General features: G+C 44.9%; 1 protein-coding gene across 2 annotated transcripts in view; it reads left to right on the top strand.

Annotated features, from left to right (window-relative positions):
• Positions 1-21228, top strand: part of RECQL5 (RecQ like helicase 5) — an 84268-nt gene that overhangs the window by 56832 nt on the left and 6208 nt on the right. The window contains exons 9-18 of one of the 2 annotated variants that reach the window (XM_066587818.1): positions 8096-8329; positions 8715-8811; positions 8886-8916; positions 9369-9427; positions 10856-10929; positions 11106-11199; positions 16311-16445; positions 16830-17551; positions 17638-17683; positions 20035-20295. In XM_066587818.1, the coding sequence (XP_066443915.1) occupies positions 8096-8329; positions 8715-8811; positions 8886-8916; positions 9369-9427; positions 10856-10929; positions 11106-11199; positions 16311-16445; positions 16830-17551; positions 17638-17683; positions 20035-20295 (1753 nt within the window). The remainder of the gene's footprint in view (positions 1-8095; positions 8330-8714; positions 8812-8885; positions 8917-9368; positions 9428-10855; positions 10930-11105; positions 11200-16310; positions 16446-16829; positions 17552-17637; positions 17684-20034; positions 20296-21228) is intronic. The other variant, XM_066587819.1, reaches the window with a different exon arrangement.

Here is a 21228-nt window from a genome sequence, read left to right on the forward strand (position 1 = left end):
CATAAGTTCTCTTAACTATTTCAGGCAAAGAAAAATGCACCAACCACTGAAGTCGATGGTGTTCACTGAATATGCGTGTTGCAAATTAGTTTTTTTTTACACCTTGAACGTTTTGAAAGTATCTAGTATGACCAGCAAGTCGTTCCAAGTTTCTTGCGCCATATTTACTGCTTTTTGGTGAAGTCTTGAATCCATGCAACTACAGGTACATTTCGGTGTCTGCCAACGCCACTCTGGAATGGATCTGAAGTCCAGCGTAGACCACAAGTAGTGGTATTGCTGGAAGTAGTGGGGACCTGGGCGGATATTTATTTGTGTTTCCACGCCGTGGTGGGCTGCAGGTTGGGTACATGCCTGCTGCTCGGGGACAGACTCCGCTTGTCTGGGGTAAGATATGCTACTCTGAAAGGTGCTTTTCTTCACTCTGCAAGCCGAGACACAGTGCCACTCCTTCAGCTCGGACAGTGAAAGAAATCTTTGTCATGTAGTAGATGGCAGGCTGTTCCCAGAGAGCAGCCGGGCTTCATCCAGCACACTGGTGGAAACTCGACTCTGTATTCTCTCCCCTGTTACTGTCAGGTGTGCAGCTCATTCACACTTGTGTATTACGGATCCACATTAGCCTCTTAAGGACCAAGCTGTTTTGGCACTTTTTAGGGATTTTACCCTAAAGAGGCGGTTTTACTGCTCTATTTTTTTTCCTTTAGCTACCAAAACTATTTTTACTGCGTTTTTTTCCCCGTGACATATGACTATTTTTTTTATATCTTTTTCACTGACTTTTTTTCCCCCCGTTTTTTAGTTTTATTGAAGGTAAAAAGCTAAAAAAAAATGATTTTTTTTTTTTTTTAGCATTTAAAATTATTCTTTTTTTAATTTTTATATTTACACTAAAATAAAGTATGGGAATGGGTTACTCTATTTGTTTTGGAAGTTTTGATATATAGTATGTATGGTTGTGGTTAAAGGGCGCATACGGCGACGGTTTTTGTTGGCGTCTGCTTTGTGTTATTCTCTTTCTTTTGTATGTATTGTTGTTTTATTCTGTTATACTTATGTATGTAATTGTGTTTTTTACTATCTGTGTCCCCCATGACGTCATATAAGACCTCTGGGGGACATTCACCTTTTTGTTTTTCTTTATTTGGCACTTTTCCACTGTAGCTGGGGCGGCCATAGGAGCCCTAGTTACAGGGAAAAGCAACCCCTATAGTGACATTAGTCACCTGCAGAGCTGCCAGGGTCTAGGTCTGACCCTCCAGCTCTGCATAGCAGGGGATCCCAGGAGGTCACATGACCCCCCGAGGCTCCCATAGTGAAAGTACATCTTACTTTCCTTTTCCCCATACAGTGCTCATTGAGCACTGTATATCGGGGAAGCAGAAGGCAGGAAGGGTTAAAAACCCCTCCTGCCTTCTGCTCCGGGTTATCAGCTGCCACTAACAGCTGATAACCGGTTCCTGCCTCTGACTGATTGCAGGAGACTTAGAGCACCGCTGTAATTTTACTATCTGCGGTGCTCTAAGCCCAGGACCAGCTGCCGTAAATGTACTGTGGCTGGTCCTAAACGGGTTAATTCCAAAAAGTTGGCGATGCATTTAAATGGTTTTATTCAGGTCTTCATTTTGTTTAGACATGATTTTTTTTTGTATATAGGCACACTGTTTCTTTTTTTCTACATGCAGCAGATTCTAACAGATCTGTATAGGTACCGTTTTCAGTCCATAGAGGTCAGTGGGTTGGATTTGAAAACGCATATTTTGGTTTTTGCATAGTTCTCGTGTGTATTTTTTTTTTGTTTTTATTTTTATAACATCTGTATTTTAGTGTTAGTGAACTTTTGAAAACTTCTGAAAACTTTTTCAGTTCACTGTAGCTTTGCAAAAAGTTTGATTCAGTCCAAATTAGTTAGAACTAAAATGGAAGTGTACCAAAAGCCTAAAACTAGTGTACAGTACTGTAGAAGAGCCATAAAAGCCATATATGACACTATGCCAGTGTTATACGGAACAGAACCAGTAGAGCCCTGTGTTGGGTAGAACTTTGCTGAAAGCTCAGTTTGGGTTGCTGCACTTTTAGCTTTAGCCTAAACAGGGTTCTACAGTGTAGGAACAAAAATTGAACGAATTGTAGGGGGAAAAAATTAGCATTACGCTTCTGTATTTGATCTGTATTTTCATATGCAAAGGTAAATAAAGCTTAGTAAAGTTGTTATGAGATAGGATGCTTTCATCCTCACTATTGACTGTATACACACGCAACTTCTCCAGACTGAATCGACTTAAGCCCCATTTACACGGGACAATTATCGCTCAAAATTTACTCAAATGATGTCTTTAAATGCTACCATCATTTGCTTTTCAGCTGAATGATTATTTTATGTTGAGTTTTAAAATCCATCGTTCAGCCGGACAGCTGATGATAGCAGTACTGGTGTATCTTGTCTCCACCAGAAGAATGGGTAGAGACAAAATGCACGCCCACAACTTGATTGGCTGAGCAGGAGAATGGGTGCCAATCATCTCTCCGGTTGCGCCACCCCATCTCCGCTGCTGCCGACCCTGTCACACTTTTCCCGTCGGGGTGGCATGTGCGCTCTTGCTGCTGGCGACCCTGTAAATGACTTTTCTTGCTGGTCTCCTATTATTCCCTTGCCGGCTTCAGCTCTCTGGTGCGCTCTGCCATCTCCCCTCCCACCTCCGTCGCTGTCATTCTCCCCCGCTATTCCATTTCCGCCGCTGTAACATCATCTCCCCTCTTGGAAGTTGTCGCCTACTGGCTCTGGTGCAGTGCGTTCCCCGTAGAGACACTCCCTGCCAGCCTCCCATCAGTGTTGCAATGTGTCTACCACTTACAGGCTTCCATCCCCTCACCTGTCACTGGCCCTGGCGCTCTGCCTTCTCCCCTACCTGCTCCGTCGCAGTTGCTCAACCGCTGTCAGTCTCCTCACCAGCCAGCCTCGGATAACTGCTGCAATATGTGACGGCAGCGAGGAGACTAACAGCACAGGAGCTGGGAAGGAGACAAGGGAGAGCGGCGGAGGGGTGAGTGACACGAGGCGGGAGGGGAGATGATGGGCACCCATTCTCCTGCCCAGCGAATCAAGTTGTAGGTGTTGGTTGTGGGCGTGCATTTTGTCTCCACCCATTCTTCTGGTGGAGACAAGATACACTAGTACCGATGATAGCAGGGACCACACATTGCGATTCTCCACAGGAGAGCTGATAACATTGTATTCAGCTGCAGTCCCGTGGCAGAACAAACAAGCTGTATGCAGATAAGACAACCTGCTGTTATCTGCATACAGCTCAGGGAGGCTCATTTACATGCAAATGAAGTTAATAAGCTACTAATGGGCATTAGTGCCTGTAAGCAGCTTATGCAAAATGATTGCTCAAACTGTCACTCTTCTATCTTTTGAACAAATTTTGAGCGATCATCTTTGCGTGTAAATGGGGCTATGCATGACTGAAATAGTTTCCAGTCCAGTTCCCAAATAAAATTAGAATACAAAGAGAACTGAACATGGCAAGCATCATGTGTCTTACAACCCTGAAAAGCCACGCAGATCCAGCAGAAGACGAAGTGGCACAGTACTTTTTTAGTGCCACTTGGCAATTGGTGGATTCACAGTGGTCAGCTAATTGGACATTGGTGGCAGATCCTAATGATGTGCTATCTATGTCAATGCTGAGAGAACCCAATTGAATATAAAACAGAATAGAAGTTCAGAGCTTCAGAAAATTGGGGCAGCTATAAAACTGTAATATTAATTGATCCTCCTCAATCCCAGAAACAAATATGAAGAGAAGAAAAAAAATAGACTTTTCAACAACTTGACATAAAATGTAACTTGGTGACTGCGCCTTTTTCATGGCTACAAATGGTCTCTGCCTTGAATCTGTGGTAGTAAGAGCAGCATGTAGACTAAGTAGATTGCTATGAATGTCCCAGCGCTTTGTTTGGTGACCGTGCGGCGCTCTACGTCCTGGATACCATGTACCATGTAGCCTTTTCAGGTCACTTGCTTTAATTTGTCCGGTTACACTTGGAAGACTTTACAGTCCATAACAGATTATGTACGGACACATGAAGGACTTTGTGCTGCCCAAGTATGAAGAGTAGGAGATTGGAAGGCCAGAGCCGCTATAGACGATTAGTAACTACCAGACAGACTGAGGGTAAGACTTTTTCCAAGGTTTCACCCATTCACTAGCTGAATGAAAACTGATAGATCAGTTGGGGTCAGACTGCTGGGAACCTCACCGATCCCGAGAACAGGAGACCCGTGTTCCCCTAGATTTCTCAATGCAGAATTGCTGATACCTATTTCTGTAACTAGGTTAACTCGATGTTCGCTACGCAGATATAACATGTTTAGAAAAATGGTTGTTGTGAACTTCTAAATCTGCTTCGTTAGGAGATTTTTCAGAGTGTCACTGTTTGGAGCAGATTTCTCTCTCTCGCCGCTTTTCTTTCCCTCTTTCGATGCTTCTCTCTCCCTCTTGACGCTTCTCTCTCGCCACTTCTCTCTCCCTCTCGACGCTTCTCTCTCTCGCCACTTCTCTCTCCCACATCCACGGGGTTTTCACATGGTGTAAAGTGTAATATTACGGCCCGATATTGCTCTCTCCTTCGCCGCTCGCGGCTCATGCTGCTTCGCAATGCTTCCCTCTCCATAGCGGTGCTTGACCATACACTTAACATTGCAACTTTGAGCTGCCCTCACAGGTCACTCGATGTATCAAAGTCAAATTTTATGATTTTACGGCGGTGGTGAGGGTGTCGCCAAAATCATCCGCCTAGGGTCAGGCAAGGGGGTCAAAGTGTGGTGCAAGAAAAAGCCTGTAGGCTTTTTTATATTAGATGTTGCAGGTAATGAACTGTTAGTCATGCAGCCGTGCTCCATTCATTTCAATAGGTCTGACAGATAGCCGAACAGAAAGCGCTCAGCTATATCTGTTTGCCCCATTGAAATAAATGGAGCCACGCATGCATGACCAGCAGCCTATTCACTGCACTGTTACAAAAATATTGATAAGCAATACTGCATTGAGAAATGGGGGCCAGTTAGATAAAACTTGAAAAAAGTCTTGCTCTCTGGAATACGCCTTTAACTGGGTAGAATACTGTATTTCCCCGAAAATAAGACCTAGTCATTAATTTTTGCCCCAAAAGAGATGCTCGATCTTAATTTTGGGGGCTGAGGGGGGTGGCTTATTATACTTACCTAGTAGGCTCGGTCCAGGTTCATCAGGCTGCTCTCCAGAGCTCTGATGTGCTTCTTGCAGTCCTCTGCCGCCCACAGAAGATCACTTCCTGGTTATGGGATTCATAAATCCCGCCTCCAGGAAGTGATGGCTCTGATTTGGTTCTCGAGCGCTGCTCAGCCAATACATGCAGCGCTCGATGAACCAATGCGATGGCTGTGATTGGTTCTTTGACTGCTGCTCAGCCAATCACAGCCATCACGTTGTGGAAGTGGGATTTATGAATTGGCCGCGGCATTGATTGGCCAATTCATAAATCCCACCTCCACAATGTGATGGCTGTGATTGCTAAGCCATTCACAGCCATCACATTGGTTCATCAAACACTGCATTGATTGATTCTCGAGCGCTGCTCAGCCTATCAGAGCCATCGCTTCCTGGAGGTGGGATTTATGAATCCCGTAACCAGAAACTGATCTTCTGTAGGCGGCCAAGGACGGCAAGAATCGCGTCGGTGCTACAGAGAGCAGCAGGAGCGACCTGGACCGAGCCTGCTAGGTAATGTATTCCTTTAATGTAATGTAGCCAGAGCTTATTTTTGGGGTAGGGTTTATATTTCAAGCCTCCCCAAAAATCCTGGGAAATCAGGGTAGGTCTTATTTTCAGGGTAGGTCTCATTTTCGGGGAAACAGGGTAGCACAGCAAGGTATATAGTATTTTAGCCACCCATCGCCTTCAGCAAAATCTATTTGAAATCAAACAAAAATGTTCTACATTTTGAAGAACATGATGGAGAATGACATATAAAACTGGTGTGAACACAGTCCTACAGTATACGTGACTCTTTGCAACTACTTTTGTATATGTTCGATAGAAGATGCTTAGCTGGCTGTATGCATTTTATCACCGCTCTCGCTTCTGAGGAGCCATCTACCTTTTGTCATTTGCCCATGATCTTATAGGTTTTCAGCCAATTATCTCTCCATTCATCGCATGCTATCAGCTAAAGGGGTTCCACACTAAAGTTGTCACTGAGTTATTCTTCAAGGGGTTCTTGAGCCATGTTACAATTATAGGCAGTCACAAGCTTATAGTGAACAGCAGCAAAACAGGAAAAGATGAATGTGTGGGAGAAGAGTTTATCCCTCTGTTTTCTGCTTTTGTGATTCATCGAAGACAAATGATCTGACTGTCCCAACAAAACTGCCGTCTGGCTACTACCTCTAGGGTAATCTAATAATATCACATTTTTATAGCAGTGCCTCGATGAATCTGTGGGCATCCCTGTAATGGGTTACGTGTGTATAGGATGATATGGTTGGCTTTGTTTGCCGTCCCATGTTCAGGACTATGATAATGTTAAATCACTGTCCTTGTAAAGTAACGATTAGACATGTTACTTTACAAGGGGGTTCTTTACTGTAAGAGCAGTGAGACTATATAGTTCTCTGCCTGAGGGCGCCTTCACACTGGCGATGAAATTGCATCATTTCCCAGCACTGCGAGAAATCACAAAATTATGAGGCCAATGGCTTTTAATGGCTCCATGCACATGTGCCGTGTTTTAACGCTTACGAAGCCGCATGAAAAGAAAATCGCAGCATGTCCATTCTTTTTGCGATCTCGCCCATTGTTTCCAATGGGGCCGGCGGCAGCAGCGCCAGCCCCATCGAAGTCAATGGGAGATGATTGCGATCCTCTGCCACTGCTGTGACAGCAGTGGCAGGGGACTCCCCACGGAGAGGATTTTCGGGGTTTTGAAATATAAGCCCTACTCCGAAAATAATCCCGAACTGTAGAAAAAAAAAAAATAATACATCACCTTAGAAGCACTGTAATCTCTAGCGTGTCTTCTAGCAGGTCCCCCTGGCACTCTTCTTCACCTTCTCTTCTGGCGGGGAATTGAAAAATCCCTGTCTCCTGAAAGTGTTGTCTCTGACTGGCTGAGTGCTGTGACCAATCAGAGGCAGCGCTTAGCTGTCATTCAATGAATCCCTGGCCAGAAGAGTGTCGGGAACCTGTTTGAAAATGTGACGGAGATAACAGTGCTTCTAAGGTGATGTGTGATTATTTTTTCTACAGTTAGGGATTACTTTTGGGGTAGGGCTTATATTTCAAGCCCCACCCCCGAAAATCCTTGCCGCCGGGAGTCCCTCGCCACTGCTGCTGGCCCTGTTGCTTTTGGCCCCATTGAGATCAAAGGGAGAACATCAGGATCCACTGCTGCAGCTGTGACAGCTGCAGCAGGGGATTCCTTCAGCGATCGTGTTCCATTGACTGGTGCTGCTGCTGGCCCCTTTGAAATCAATGGGAGAAGATCACCATCTTCTGCTGTGGCTTTGACAGCCACAACAGGAGAATCCTTAAGCCCTGCAGGGATGGGAGGCTGTTTCCCTGCGGAAGTGCCTCGCATCCAGGGCTGCAGAAAGATTGCGAGAGCGATATCAGAGCGTCAGTGACATCCAGATATTGCTCTCACCAGTGTGCAGCAGCCCTGAGGACATGGTGATGGAGGAGGGACCTGGATGCCTTTCTTGAGTAACAATATTACATCTTATAGGCACTAATTATTTCAGAAGGGTTTTTGATCCAGGGATTTATTCCAATTGCTATATTTGGAGCCAAGAAGCAATTTTCCCCAAATTTAAGGTTTATTGCCTTCCTCTGGATCAACATTTCAGGATAATAGGCTGTTCCCAATGGTTCCATTGAAGTGAATGAAGCAGTGGTGCACATACCACGATTACCACATATGCAGCCACCCCTACCATACACTTCAGAACGAGCCACGGCTGAACGCTCAGCATGTCATATTATGGCTGATCTATGTATATTATCTGGTTTATCTCACATTTAAGGCTAAGCCTCTTTACCATCTCCTGCAGGTGCCGCCATGCTACCATTGCATCATATTTCGGGGACGAGAAGCCACTGTGTAATAAGTCCTGCGACTGCTGTAAGAATCCACAGGCAGTGAAACGGATGATTGAACATTTGGAAGGTTTGCTGTTAAATGGAAGAAGTAGAACCTGCATCCAACAACCTGGCGCTCCAGTTGGACCATTTGGATATGACCCAGAACTTTATGCAGGGGGCAGGAAAGGCTATGGCTTTGACAGGTGAGAACTTTGATGAAAAGTGAGACATACTTTGACAGAGACTGTATCTTGCAACTATTAGACCAATGTTCCCCAACCAAAGGCTCACAAGCAATCTGCAATTAGCTTCACCTTATTCTTGACAGATGCGGATATTTTTGTGTTTCGGTGACACTAGCTACGTAATGGCATTAATGAAACTTGAAACGAGGGCCAAAAGTGTATCATTGGCATTTGTGTACTCTCAAAACTGTTATCTTCCTGGCCCTGAGAGGGCCCATGTTTTGGTCTATCGTGTTTAATTTTTTATGTGGCAAAGAAGACTGCAGGAAGTTCTTGGCGCCTGCCGCGGGCAGTTCATCTACTTACCACTTCTCTTGTATAACCGTGCTCTTGATATCTCCAGGCATGATGAGGATTCCGATGGAGGAAAGGAAGATTCTACTGACAATCGCAAGCGAGAATGGAACAGCTTTTACCAGAAGCAGATGAATTTGAGGAAGGTGAAGGTGAAACCTTGAACTTTCCCAAACTTGGACAGTAACAAACAGTAACTTCTTTTTTTCTCTTTTGACAGAGTAAGGAGCTGGAAGAATTTATCCTGCCAAGTAAGTCTACATTCATCAAATACTCCTCTCTATGTCCCATAATGGAGAGCTGCTCTGGCGGTCCCAGTTCTTTCTTGTATTACATACTGACCATTTATTTTAATGGTTGACATGCAACTCTACGCATGTGTTGTTTTTTTTGTTTTTTTTTTAGGGAGGGGGGGCAGCATTTTAGGAGACAGCCTGCTTGTTGATGGTTTCCAGGTGGATTTTTTTTTCTTAGTTATTTAAAAAGTTGAAAGTACACTGAAATATACCAAAAGGCAACAGAGGCACTGTGATAATGCTAGATCTTATATACAATCTAATATGCAGCCGATGATAATGTAAAATAAGGTGCTGTATATGTCTGGAGCCATCGGCAGTATACATTAGTAGATTAATAAATGTCATGTTTCTGGACGGTTTGCGACAATGGAGTTATGCCTTGTTCTATATTTTTCTGAAATTAGACGAAGACTGTCTGCTTAAGGATGGCGCTAATGGCAAAATACCCAAACTTACTGTTAAGGTAAAGACTAAAGATTAGAGATGACATTATGCTGTGTTTTACTCCTTATTAGTCCATGTGTCTTAAGCAGACATCCAACTACAGTTAGTAATGCAATTACCTGATCTTTGTGTTCTTTTTTGAAAGAGGTAATACAGAGTGGTGAGAAGACATGAAAGCCATACTTGCCTCACCCGTTCCATCAGTGCCGATCCCCTACTGCTCTCCACTTACCCGTGCAGCAAACCAGTGATGACATCACCGACTTACAGGGACCAGTGACTGCCTTTAGCTCATCACTGGCTCACTTCAGCTCATGATTCGCTGCAGTGGTCACATGTCCCATTTCTGGACAGCATCACTGGCGCAGCTGAAAGTGAAGACTAGCCGGGAATCGGGCTCTGCAGAATGGGGGTGGCGAGGAATCAAGTGAGGTGAATATGGCTTTTTTATATTTTCCCACCAGTCTAGCCTGATTTGCAAAAATATTTTCTTCCTTGATAACCCTTTAAGGGTATGTTCACTTCTAGGGGACTTGATGTGGAGTTTGTTGCAGATTTCAGTTGAAGGAATGAAATCTAATGTAGATCTGCACCAAAATGTACAGTAAATCAGTGATGTGTGAACGCACCCTAAAGTTCATGTTCATCGAAGAATTGAGAAGTTACCTGAACACAAAATTTAGTGAGTCGTCGTCTTGTATAGAGTTTTATATTTTCTTGGGGAGCTTCTTCACTTTCTGCAGAACCTGCAAGGCATATATACTGTAGGTCACATGGGTAGGAGATTACCGGTTTGCTAGCTTCATATAGAGTGCTATGTCCGTGGGCAGTTGTTTTCTGCTCCAGCGTATGTTTAATACCAACTTGCTGTACAGTGAACTCTCACAAGGGGCAGAATTTCAGCGTAAGCATTCTTACTGAACAGAAAATAAACAAATAGTTTCATATCATTTTTGACAATGTACACAGAGGCGGACCACTCAAGGACTGTTCTACCCGCATTGATGTCCATGAAAATCCCCTCTTTTCAAATGAGTCTAGCCATTTTTCGCACAAATGCCAATCCTTGAGTTCTAATATTATATTCCATGCCTGACTGACATCCCAGAAACCACAGATGATAGTCGAGAGTATATCCTGTAGTTTGTTTGATATTTATTACGTTACTGTATTACTATGTTACTGCATGACATAAAGCCAAATGAAGACACACATCCATCCAGTTCAGCCCATTACCGCCCCAATGTTGACCCAGAGGAAGGCGAAAAAAACCAATGAAGTAGAAGCCAATTTTCCCCATTTATTGACAAAAATTCCTTCCTGGCTCCAATCTGGCAATCGGAGTAATCTCTGGATCAACAACCCTATCCAGTGGTTTATGAGCTGTTACCTCTTATGCTATGCATATATAAGTAGTGCCTCCGTCTAAATGTCTCTATGGTGATAGGCCCGGGAGCACTGCCTGAAGATGCTGGAGGAAGCCATCAGTAAAAACGCACAGGTGACCAATACTGCAGATAGGTAAGAAGATTTTCTATTCTTCCTTCATCCCTAAATTGTGATGTGTAGATTTTGCGTATGGCTAGATGGGGAGGAGGATATACAGTATTGTTACAATGTATCACCATGTAAGATGAACTGCTTATTCACTTGACTCATATATGATCTTTCTCACCATGGTGTCTATATACAACCAGAGTGGACGTCTCGTCTTCTGCTGTAGACCTAGAATATGAGGTTTTCCGAAGCAGCAAAATGTCCAACCTTTATAAAGCAGCGGTAGTGAAGAAGGTAAGGAGCAGACGGGGAGAGCGAATGGGCTTCAGTTGTGGGAATAGAACCCAGTGCTTGAAAATACCTTGTGTTGTCCAGTTTTGAGCGTCCCTTTTCAATCATTGTGCCCGCAGATGAACTATTGTGTAATAGTTTCCCCGTTTCTTCAGAAGCTGTATGTAATTGGGTTTCCCTTCACTAACATTCGCTTCACAAATACAGTTCCGTCACCAAATATGTCATTACGCTGGGCACAAAGTCTCAATCTAGAAAAGGAAAACACTGAAATAAGTAATAAAACTGTAGAGAAGTTAAAAATATTATTTCTTGTCCGTATCATTGGGGGGGGGGGGGGGGTCACAGCTTTGACCGTGGGTATAAAAACTGCCACTAGGAGGCGGACACTTGGCAGAAACAGCTAGCTCCTCCTACCAGCTATAACTTTCTTGTAAGAAGCAGCGCTGTTTTTTCATCCTACTTCTGGGCTTGGAGAATAACGGGGAGGCACGACTCTTCCTGTTACCCCACCGAGGAAGGCGAACAGAATGGAGTTGTCTGCTCCAACCTCCAAAGAAAAAGAGGCACATTCAAATCTTAAAATGAACGTAGCCCGCCAAATATACGGTTCCTCCTCTTTAAAACTGGAGCACTCCCTTCCTTGCTTAAAGGCAGACGAGCACAAGGCAGGTACACTGCTATAATCATGGAGCACGCTGCCAGTGGACACCTGGGTTCATTGCTATAGGTTAGTATTTTCACTCATGGATCTCTGGGGTAAGTATCCTGGATCCGGTGCGAGTTCCTGTCTCTCTGTCCTACTCCTGTCATCTCCATTAGCAAGTGTAGGTAGATTGGCAGGGGAGTATACAGTGACCCTGCTGCATGGACCTATTGTTATTACCTCTTTCAGGGTATCACTGGCCGCCTCCATGATACCCTTTGTGGGGATGTGCCCATCTTTCCGGTGTGCATCCGCAGTCTCCCATACTGCACCGCGGGCATGTTCGGGACACCAGCCAGGCCTAATTGAGTCCCCACCGTTAGGCCTGTTAAGGCCACTCCCATGTTGTGCAGTGTGGGGAGGGGTTTTGCCTCTCCTCCCATTGCTCAGCCCACCTGTGTTAGGGAAACGGGTGTGGTAGCTCCCTTGTTAGAAGCTGCTGCTTTGCATTCTTGGAGTTGCCTCCACCTGCTGTTGCAGGGTCAAATCTGACCAAAGCCAAACTAGATGGTCATGGCTCCTATTAGTTCTGGCTTCCTGCTTTACTGGAGGCCCGCCCTGCACAGTCGGCTTCGTCAGCGTTCCATGTTGGGACTTGTGATGCCATAGTGCAAGGCTTGAAACATCTTGGGATCCTCTCTGAGTCCAGCAACCTCTGTCGCTCAACAGAACAGCTCTGGTTGGGTAAGCTCTGCTTTGTAGCTAGCTCCCCTCCTGTGGTACCGTAACTGTCTGTGGCATCTGTTTCGCGCCAAGTCCAACACCAGAACGGAAAACCCAAGACAGGGGTCAGCCAGAGCCACTTACTATGCATGATCTCGCTGCAAGACTAAGTTTACATGCGGACAGTTAGAGATGGCGGGACAGGATGGAATCTCCCAGGGTCCTTGCCCATGTAACGTAGCGTTTTACTGCTGTATGAGCCAGCGGATGGCAGCCATTTTTGACTGTGCATAACAGTGTATCTCCTGCACGCTGTCATGCGCAGTCTTCCTTGTTTCATTTTACGTTACGCTCGTGTGAGCTAAGCATTAGGGCGCTCCTGTTCCTGTCTGCGTGGGTAAAGATGAACCACATACACAGAGGCAAAATTCCCAAGCAGCTTTCCTGCTTCATAAACCCACCTGGGAGATGGGTATCCCTCCTGTACACCGTAATTGGTATAACGGAGGGGCTACCTATGACAAGTGAATGCCATCTCTTTACTCTCTTCCATAGGGGGAGTGATGGTGGTGCTGTGAGCCCCTGTATCTCTCCGGGATACTCAAGCATAACGCCCATTATCTACCTGCTTACCCCCTTCCATGAAGGAGTAATGCTACTATGGCGAGTCTCTGTATTTCTCATAACTAGGTGTCTCCCTTGACTATTCAAGGATGCCAACCGTCATTCACCTCGTTACCTCCTTCCATAATTATATGTGACAACGCTCCGTATTGCTCATGCTATGGCAAGGATCAGCCGCCCTGTTCCCTCTTTCATACGTTGAGCACTTGTAGTACAATGACTCGCTGCATCTCTCATGCCTACTTGATGACAACCATCATCCTCTTCATTGCCTCTTTTCATAGCCGCGGTCATCATAGTGTTATGGAACTGCGTACCTCTCATGTCTAAGCAATTAGGCCGAGCTGCATACATGTCATTACTCCCTTCATAAGCAGGAGTAGTGGTCATGTTAGGTAACACTGCATTAATTCTATTTCTGTGGTCATGGCAAGTCCCAGCCCCCTCATTAGCCATTTACAGGGGTGGAGGAATTGTATTACAGCTGGTCATTTATGACCCTAATGCAATCAGCAATCAGGCTTCCATATTATTGCCTCTTACAAATGTACTCCTAGTATAGCTACACCATGCAGTGTATAGTAATATTAGGCACCACATTACCCCCCTCCACTGAGTACTGCCAGACTATAGATCTGCCCTGACCCACTCACTACAAGTATCAGGCTGCCTCTTTCACAGCTGGGGATAAGAACAGCACTCCCAACTGTGGACTTTGGTTCAAACTGGTCGCATCAGCTTTTATTCACTTGTCGTTCCATCAACACAGGAACAAATACACCCGAGGCAGCCACTCGCAAAACCTAAAGGGGCAGATTTACGTTTGGAATATGCCAGTTTTCTGGTACAAATTACACCAGAAATCTATCCTGGAACATGGACTTACCGTCTTGTTTCACAGACTAGCGGCTGGACAAAGACCGTAAAAGGTCAAAATGTTGCGTTTCTTAAATGATGAAACAATAAAAGTCCTATTTTTTACAATAATATTTTGAAAGCACCTGTTATGCTGCCAGCTCCTTTCCATATGTTTGAAATCTATCTTACATGGTTGCCTGTTAAGATTACTAAATCTGCTCCAATATACCTCATTTATCAAAACTTTCTAAAGGAAAGAAAACTTTCTGGTGCCCATAGCAACCAATCGGAGCTCAGCTTTCACTTTTCCAGAGCAGTTTAAGAAATAAAAGTTGAGTTGTTGTGATCGGTTGCTATGGGCAACAGACAATGGGGCCCATTGTGTCCTTTGCTAAAACCAAGGAGCACTGCCTACTGCTTAGACTCCTAAAATCATCTCCTTTGCATCTTTTACCTGAGGTTTCGGCTCCCGCAGACCTTAGCTGTACCTGTCTCTTTCCCCAGTCAGGAGCCATCATGGGAAGGACTGCACAGCAAAACATGTCACCTAAAAGTTGCAAGGCTGTTTAAATAGCCAAATCGCAGTCACTTGCAACTTACATTGATGTCCACGGTGGAAAAAAGTGCCTGCGACCTGTGACCAAAATCCAACAAAGTTGGATTTTCCACGCCTGTCAGACCTGTTAGGTCGCGGCACAACGAGACACCGTTGGCAATCATTAGATGCGACATTCTATGAGTTGCATGTCATCGTGCAGCCCTAGCGTTAGGCTTTATTCACACGAGCGTTTTTATACAGCTATTTAACCGCGTTTTTACGACGACCAAAAATCGCAGCCATCTGAGGCATTGGCTTCCAATGTGTTCGTTCAGATGACCAGTTTTTAGTCGCATAAAAACGGTGTGCCGGAAAAAATAGCACATATGCGACCGAAGTTAAATGCTACCAGAAAAGATGGGTATTGCTATATCTTTTCACCAATATACGCTGGCAGCTCCCATAGGCTCCAATTGGAGCTGCAAAGATAGGGAGTTTAGCAGCGTCCAACGCAGGGAAAAGCTATCTATTTGGGCATTAGAACTAATTCTGAGGATTTTTGCCGGCTGAGGGATTTCCGGGCTGCGGCGTATTTTTTTCAGTAATCTCTCGCACCCGGCTGTGTGAATGGAAGAGAAAACGCTAATTAAGCTTGGGACTTGATCGAGTCTTGTGGAAACTGTGAATGTGGAAACCCATATGCTTGCTTGTGTGAAAGAAGCCTTAGGTGTGTTTAGATGGAACGCTTAGGCTGGGGTCACACGGGGCGGATTCTCGACGGAAATATCGCCGTTTGGCCGCAGCGAAAATCTGCGAGATTTCTACCAGGAGAACCGCTGCTTCAAAACCCGCGGCGGTTTTGAAGCGGCCTGGCCGCTCGCTCTTCCGCTACAGCCGGTGCTCCCATAGAGGAGAGCGCGGCCGCAGCGGGAAAAAAATGAGCATGCTGCGGCCGGCAAATCCGCGCCGCAGCGGTGGCTTCTGCCGACTTTGCCGCAGCAGTTTTGCCGTACCGTGTGGACGAGATTTCTGAGAAATCTCATCCACATGACTGGCCAAGCCCGGGATTAGCGGCCGCAGGCGGATTTGCCGCGGCGAAATTCTGCATGGAATTGCCGCGGCAAATCCGCCCCGTGTGAACCCAGCCTTATGGTTCAAACAAACGAGAGTGAAGGATAATCATTTAGTCTAAATGATGAATGAGAATTGTTCGCCTCTCAGTTGTTCGTTTCTGCAGGTATATTAATCATCGTTGGCTGGTTCTCTTGTCATTCCGTTTAAAGCATAACGAGTCAACAATGAATCTGCCCGTCTAAACGGCTGCACGGGAGTGGATGGACTGGCGATGATGTCACCAGCTCGTTCACTCCTGCAAATGACAGTCGTCCTGCGGCATTTCAAAGCTCTCACCTGGTTGCTAATTACGTTCATTAAACAATTCTCATGCAGAGAACACCCTTTCCTTGCTGAACTCTCTTCATAGTTGCCCAACATGTCCATGGTGGCACCAACACGCCCTACGGTGGCCACTCTGACACCATATGTACAGACTTTTTCTTTTTAGACCACCATTTAGGGAAGTCATGGTAATTCTTCATGGTAACCTCCCTACTTTCAAAGACCATAATGAAGCTTTGTATTTAGTTTAAATCTGTGATCTTGGGGATCTAGGTTTAGTTGGAGCAATTTAATAAGTCCTATTAATTCCTTGTGGCTTTTCTTCAGGTTGGTGAGATAAATAAGGCTTCAAAGGATGGAGAGCCATATGTGACACTTGGTTCTTATAGCTCCATCCAGAAAGCGGAGACTAAAGTGGATGCAGATGAAGACGGATTTGTAGCTGCCTCTCCATCGCACACGGTGTGTAAGAGCATTCAGATTGACGTGTACATGGCAGACCTGTTGGTACAACATACATTGCATCCGTGACATTACTAATAGAGATGAGCGAGTATACTCGCTAAAGGCAATTGCTCGAGCAAGCATTGCTTTTAGCGAGTACCTGCCCGCTCGACACGAAAGGTTCGGGTGCCGGCACGGGGGAGCGGTGAGTAGCAGCAGTCAGCAGGAGGGAGCGGGGGGGAGAGATGGAGAGAGAGATCTCCCCTCCATTCCGCCCCGCACCCGAACCTTTGGTCTTGAGCGGGCAGGTACTCGCTAAAGGCAATGCTCGCTCGAGCAATTGCCTTTAGCGAGTATACTCGCTCATCTCTAATTACTAACTATTTCTTATTTTGTATTCAGTTTAAGCGTAAGAGAGTGGGGGTGCCATCACACTTCCAAACTGCATCAAGCTTACTACAAATGACCACATCCGATATGGAGGCGCAATGCAAACAGCCCAATGCCGGCTTCACCAATCTAAGTGAACATAACAGTTGTAGTGCAGCTCCTCCTGAAGAGGCTGAAAGTCCCAGTAAAAAGGTTACCAGTCCAACTAAAAAGTCGCGGCAGAGCAAAAAGAAGCAGGAGATGGCCTCCGCTGCTGCGAAAGACTCACAGGACATTTCTAAGTTCTTCTCATTGCAGAAGAAGTCAAAAACCTCCACTAGTTCCCATAGTTTAGCAAAAAGTGACAGTCCTGCTCATGAAAGTACCTCTCTTAGTGACACTTGTGAAGCCCAGGAAGCCGCCGCCTCAGACAGTCAGAATGGGCTCCAGAGTAGAATTAATAAACCTGATGGAAATGAGCAAGACGGCACAAAAACTGAGCTTGTCCCATCATCAGAACCAAGTCATCCGTTTCTGGAGAACTCAACCCAACAGTCGTCTGACACAAAGAAGTACACTGATACTTTGATGCATAATTCTAAGACTAGAGACGCGGAAACTGACGATCTGCAGCTATCAGTAAGATGTTCTGTGGATGCCTTAAAAATACCACCAGAACAAAGCCAAGAGCAATCTAAAGAGTCTCAGGTGCCACAGGAGGTGGTGTCGGAAGAATGTGCTCTAAGCTACAGTAGGTAAGCCTGGCTATTGTTGTACTACAAGCAAATATCCTAACTAAGGTATTTAGAAAATGTTAATGGTCAACCTGTTTCCTTCACAGTGCTTCCAGATCTGCGGAGGCTGAGAAGAGCGAGGTGGAGCAGCAGGTTAGCGGTTTACGATGTTTGTCACGGCATTGAGGAGAATCGGAGAAGCTTGAGTGCATAAACTAACATGTTAGCAAGTTAATGAGTGCTAATTTTATTATCCATTTGTTTTAACTCTTTCACAGTCTAGATTAGAATATAAGTGATAAATCGAAATGACACCAACCTCCAGATGCAGTATGACTATTTGGATGTTGGGGTGCAGGATCAAAAGTTTTACTTCCTGTGTCTGTGTAGGGAGGAAGGAGCAGGAAGAAAAATCACCCCTGTTGGTGCCCTCTCTTGTTCTGTACAGCATGCTAGTGACCTTCAGAAGTGTCATGCATGGTTATTTGATCATATTACCACCACCATAATATGAAGAGATTGATAAAGTGTGTCCCCCCCCCAGCTGTCCAGTATCAATCAGTTGCCGTTCTGGGCACTAGGAAAGTTGTGCAGACATCATTACCCCTTACTAGGTGACAGGGATGGGCGTTGGAAGGGATCTAAAATGAGATCAACCACCATTGCCCATCTGATGGTATATGAGATAGATACCAGAGATATTGCTAAAGATATGAGATGGATAGATATATATATTGTGATGTGGAGGCTGTAGCCTGTCAGACATTCTGTGTGTGTCTCAGCGTCCATTTTTATGTTAGCCCATTCAGTATGATGCGGCTGCCTTAGTCACTCGTGATTTTGCAACACTGCTGTGTAGCTTGTAAGTGAAAGAGTTAAATGCTTTTCAGCATATAGGAAAGCTGAGTGCTGAAATAGCTTTGAAGTAGGCTTCAGCAAAGGCTGTCACATCTCCCCCACAGGGGGTCTGGGATGTCCTGCAGCCCCTGTTAAACCAGAGCTGACGAATGTTTACATTGGGAGATAAGGACAGAAATAAAGCCTGATTTAGACACGGCGATTAGCGCTCAAAAAATCTTTTGAGCGGTTTTTTTTGTTTTTTTTTCCAGCGATAATTGTTGCGTTCTTTTTACAGCGCAAGGTGATCGCTCAAACATTGAGCAATCACTTTGCACTCTGAGCAGAGAATGCAGAAGACGAGCGGGGTGTCCCTGCTTGTCTTTTGCATCCGGCTGTTTCCCGCTTGGAGCGCCCAGTTGTGTAACAGCCGGGCGCTCTGAGCGGAGGATGCAGAAGACAAGCGCGGGGTGTCCTGCTTCAGCATGCTAAAAGATCAGCGACGGCTTAACGAAAACTGCACAATGACCGTTCAGTAAGACAGAACGATTATCGCTCAGAAGATGGCATTGAGCGATTTTTGAGCGAAAATCGTTGTCTAAAAGGGCTTTAAGCCCTTCACATCCCAGTAAGCTTCTCCACCCCATTTCTTGAAGGTTACAGAAGACTTTTTGGCGGCAAATCATAACTAAGAGATTTCGCTCTAAAACAAAGAAAAAATGTAATTCTGACTGATCTGTGTGTCGCAGCCCGCTGACAAGGATATTTTGCGAAATGTCGCATCACCACGAATAAGATGCAGAGACTCCTAACTTTGGTGGACACTCAGAACACCCAGAACCACACATCTGGGAAAGTAAATACCCGAAAATACTCGTGTATAGACTGAAACCGTATGTAAAGTCATGAGAGGAAACTTCGCCATCATATTCTTTGTGGGTCTCACCCACACAGTCATGAAGGAAATATGGATTCCAGGCATTATGTGCTCCATTGTAAGCCAAACCCCGATGGGGGCTGAAAGGGGTTAAAGGCGAGTTACCTTGGAAAGGGTTTAAAAACTGCACAGGGGGGTGTGCTAAGGGTTAGCCCTCTGGAGGTCACAATACGTGAGGACTGTCCAGTAACTCTGTGAGACTCCACACAAACTATGGTAGTACTCTTACTTTAATCCCTGTTATTTTACTCTTGCCGATTTCATCTTGTAACATTATTTTTTTATTTTTCTGTAAAAAATCATCGATTAGTGAACCTCGTCCGTGTTAACACAAAACCATATCTCTAAAGACATAATTGTGGGTAATTAGTATTCGGGTCCAATGCCTGTCAATGTTGGTGGTGGCAGCGTGTATTGTGTGAGCATTGTTGAGCTCTGGAGTGCGGTAGAATGGCCAGATGGATAAATTGAACTTCTGCTTCGCATTCGTTCAGAAGCCTGGGAAAGCTGGGTACAAATCAGCTGGTATTCTAACACCTTCAAGCTTGCAATCTCAGCTATATTGGGCACAGGGCTAGGCGGATTGCTGTAGAGTTGTCAGAAGGTCGCTTGTCTGGTTAACGTGCAGAGTTCCGGAAAGTTGGGTATCAATCCATTCACAATCTAAGCCTTCCCCTTTGCTATGTGACAACCACTGCTGAGTAACTCCAATGTTCCATTTTTTTTTTAGCAGGAATCTGTGGAACCAGCAAGTAAGAAACAAAGAATAGAAGAAAAGTCCTCCTCCATCTTGTCCAATCCCGACAAAGGAAATGGTGTGCAAGGCAAAAAAAAGGTAACCTTTGATCCAAACCTCTCCCAAGAAGACAAAGAAGGAACAGCCAAAATCCTGCAGCCACCCGGAAATAAAGTGGTAACCCTAAAAGAGACAGCTGACATAGTGGTGAAGTACTTGACCCCCTTCTTCCGAGGTGGCAAGTTTGCATCCAAAGTAAGTGCGGCTTTATAACTGTATCCTAATAAAAGTATCTGGATGTTCTGTCGGTTAAAGATGGTTCCTCCTGAATCGGAATTGCAGAAGTTAATTTATGCTCCTTCTTTCTTTGGGTCCGGAAGGCAGTTTGATCCGACTATCCTGGCTGATTAGGTTTGTAATGCTTTAACCCCTTAACGCTCCATACAGTTACGTCATGGAGGTTTGGGGTTTGTATGGTGGGGGATCGGGGGGTTGATCTCGCTCCATACAATGTGTAAATCAGGTGCCGGCTGTTTCTTACAGCTGACACGTGACCTGGCAACTGCTGTGATCAGCATGCCCGCTGATCACAGCTGTTAACCCTTTAAATGTCATTGTCAATTCTGACACACATTTAAAAGCCCCGATCACCATGATGAGATCATAAGGTTCAGTTGGCATAGCAGCCGGGGGCTTTCTGAAATCTTCCATATCTGCCATTGCAAAATTGCCTGTAAAATTACAGAGCGTTCAAACCATCGCAAGTTCATGTCCCCTATGGGGACTTAAAAAAGGAAAGTCGAAATTAGTTTAAAAAAAGTTTTTTATTAATTATTATAAAACAAAACTAAAAGTTAATCAAAGTTAAACAATAAAGCCTTTTGCCAATAATTATAATAAAATCTAAAAAACTATTTGGCATCGCTGCGTCTATAAAAGTAAGATCTATCAAAGGAACTCATTAGTTACCCCGCATAGTAAACGTTATCAGAAAAAATAAATGGTGATTGATTTATTGATTTATTTTATTTAAATTCAGGAGTTAAAAACTAAAATGGGGAACAAAAGGGCTGCCTCATTAAGGCCTCATGTCCACTTGAAAAATACAATCCGCGCAGAATCTGCCGTGGATTTCCACGGCGGATTCCGCACGGATTTGCTTTAAATGGTATTTTTTTGCATGCAGAT

This window comes from Eleutherodactylus coqui, chromosome 13 (assembly GCF_035609145.1).
Source record: "Eleutherodactylus coqui strain aEleCoq1 chromosome 13, aEleCoq1.hap1, whole genome shotgun sequence".
Lineage (NCBI taxonomy): Eukaryota > Metazoa > Chordata > Amphibia > Anura > Eleutherodactylidae > Eleutherodactylus > Eleutherodactylus coqui.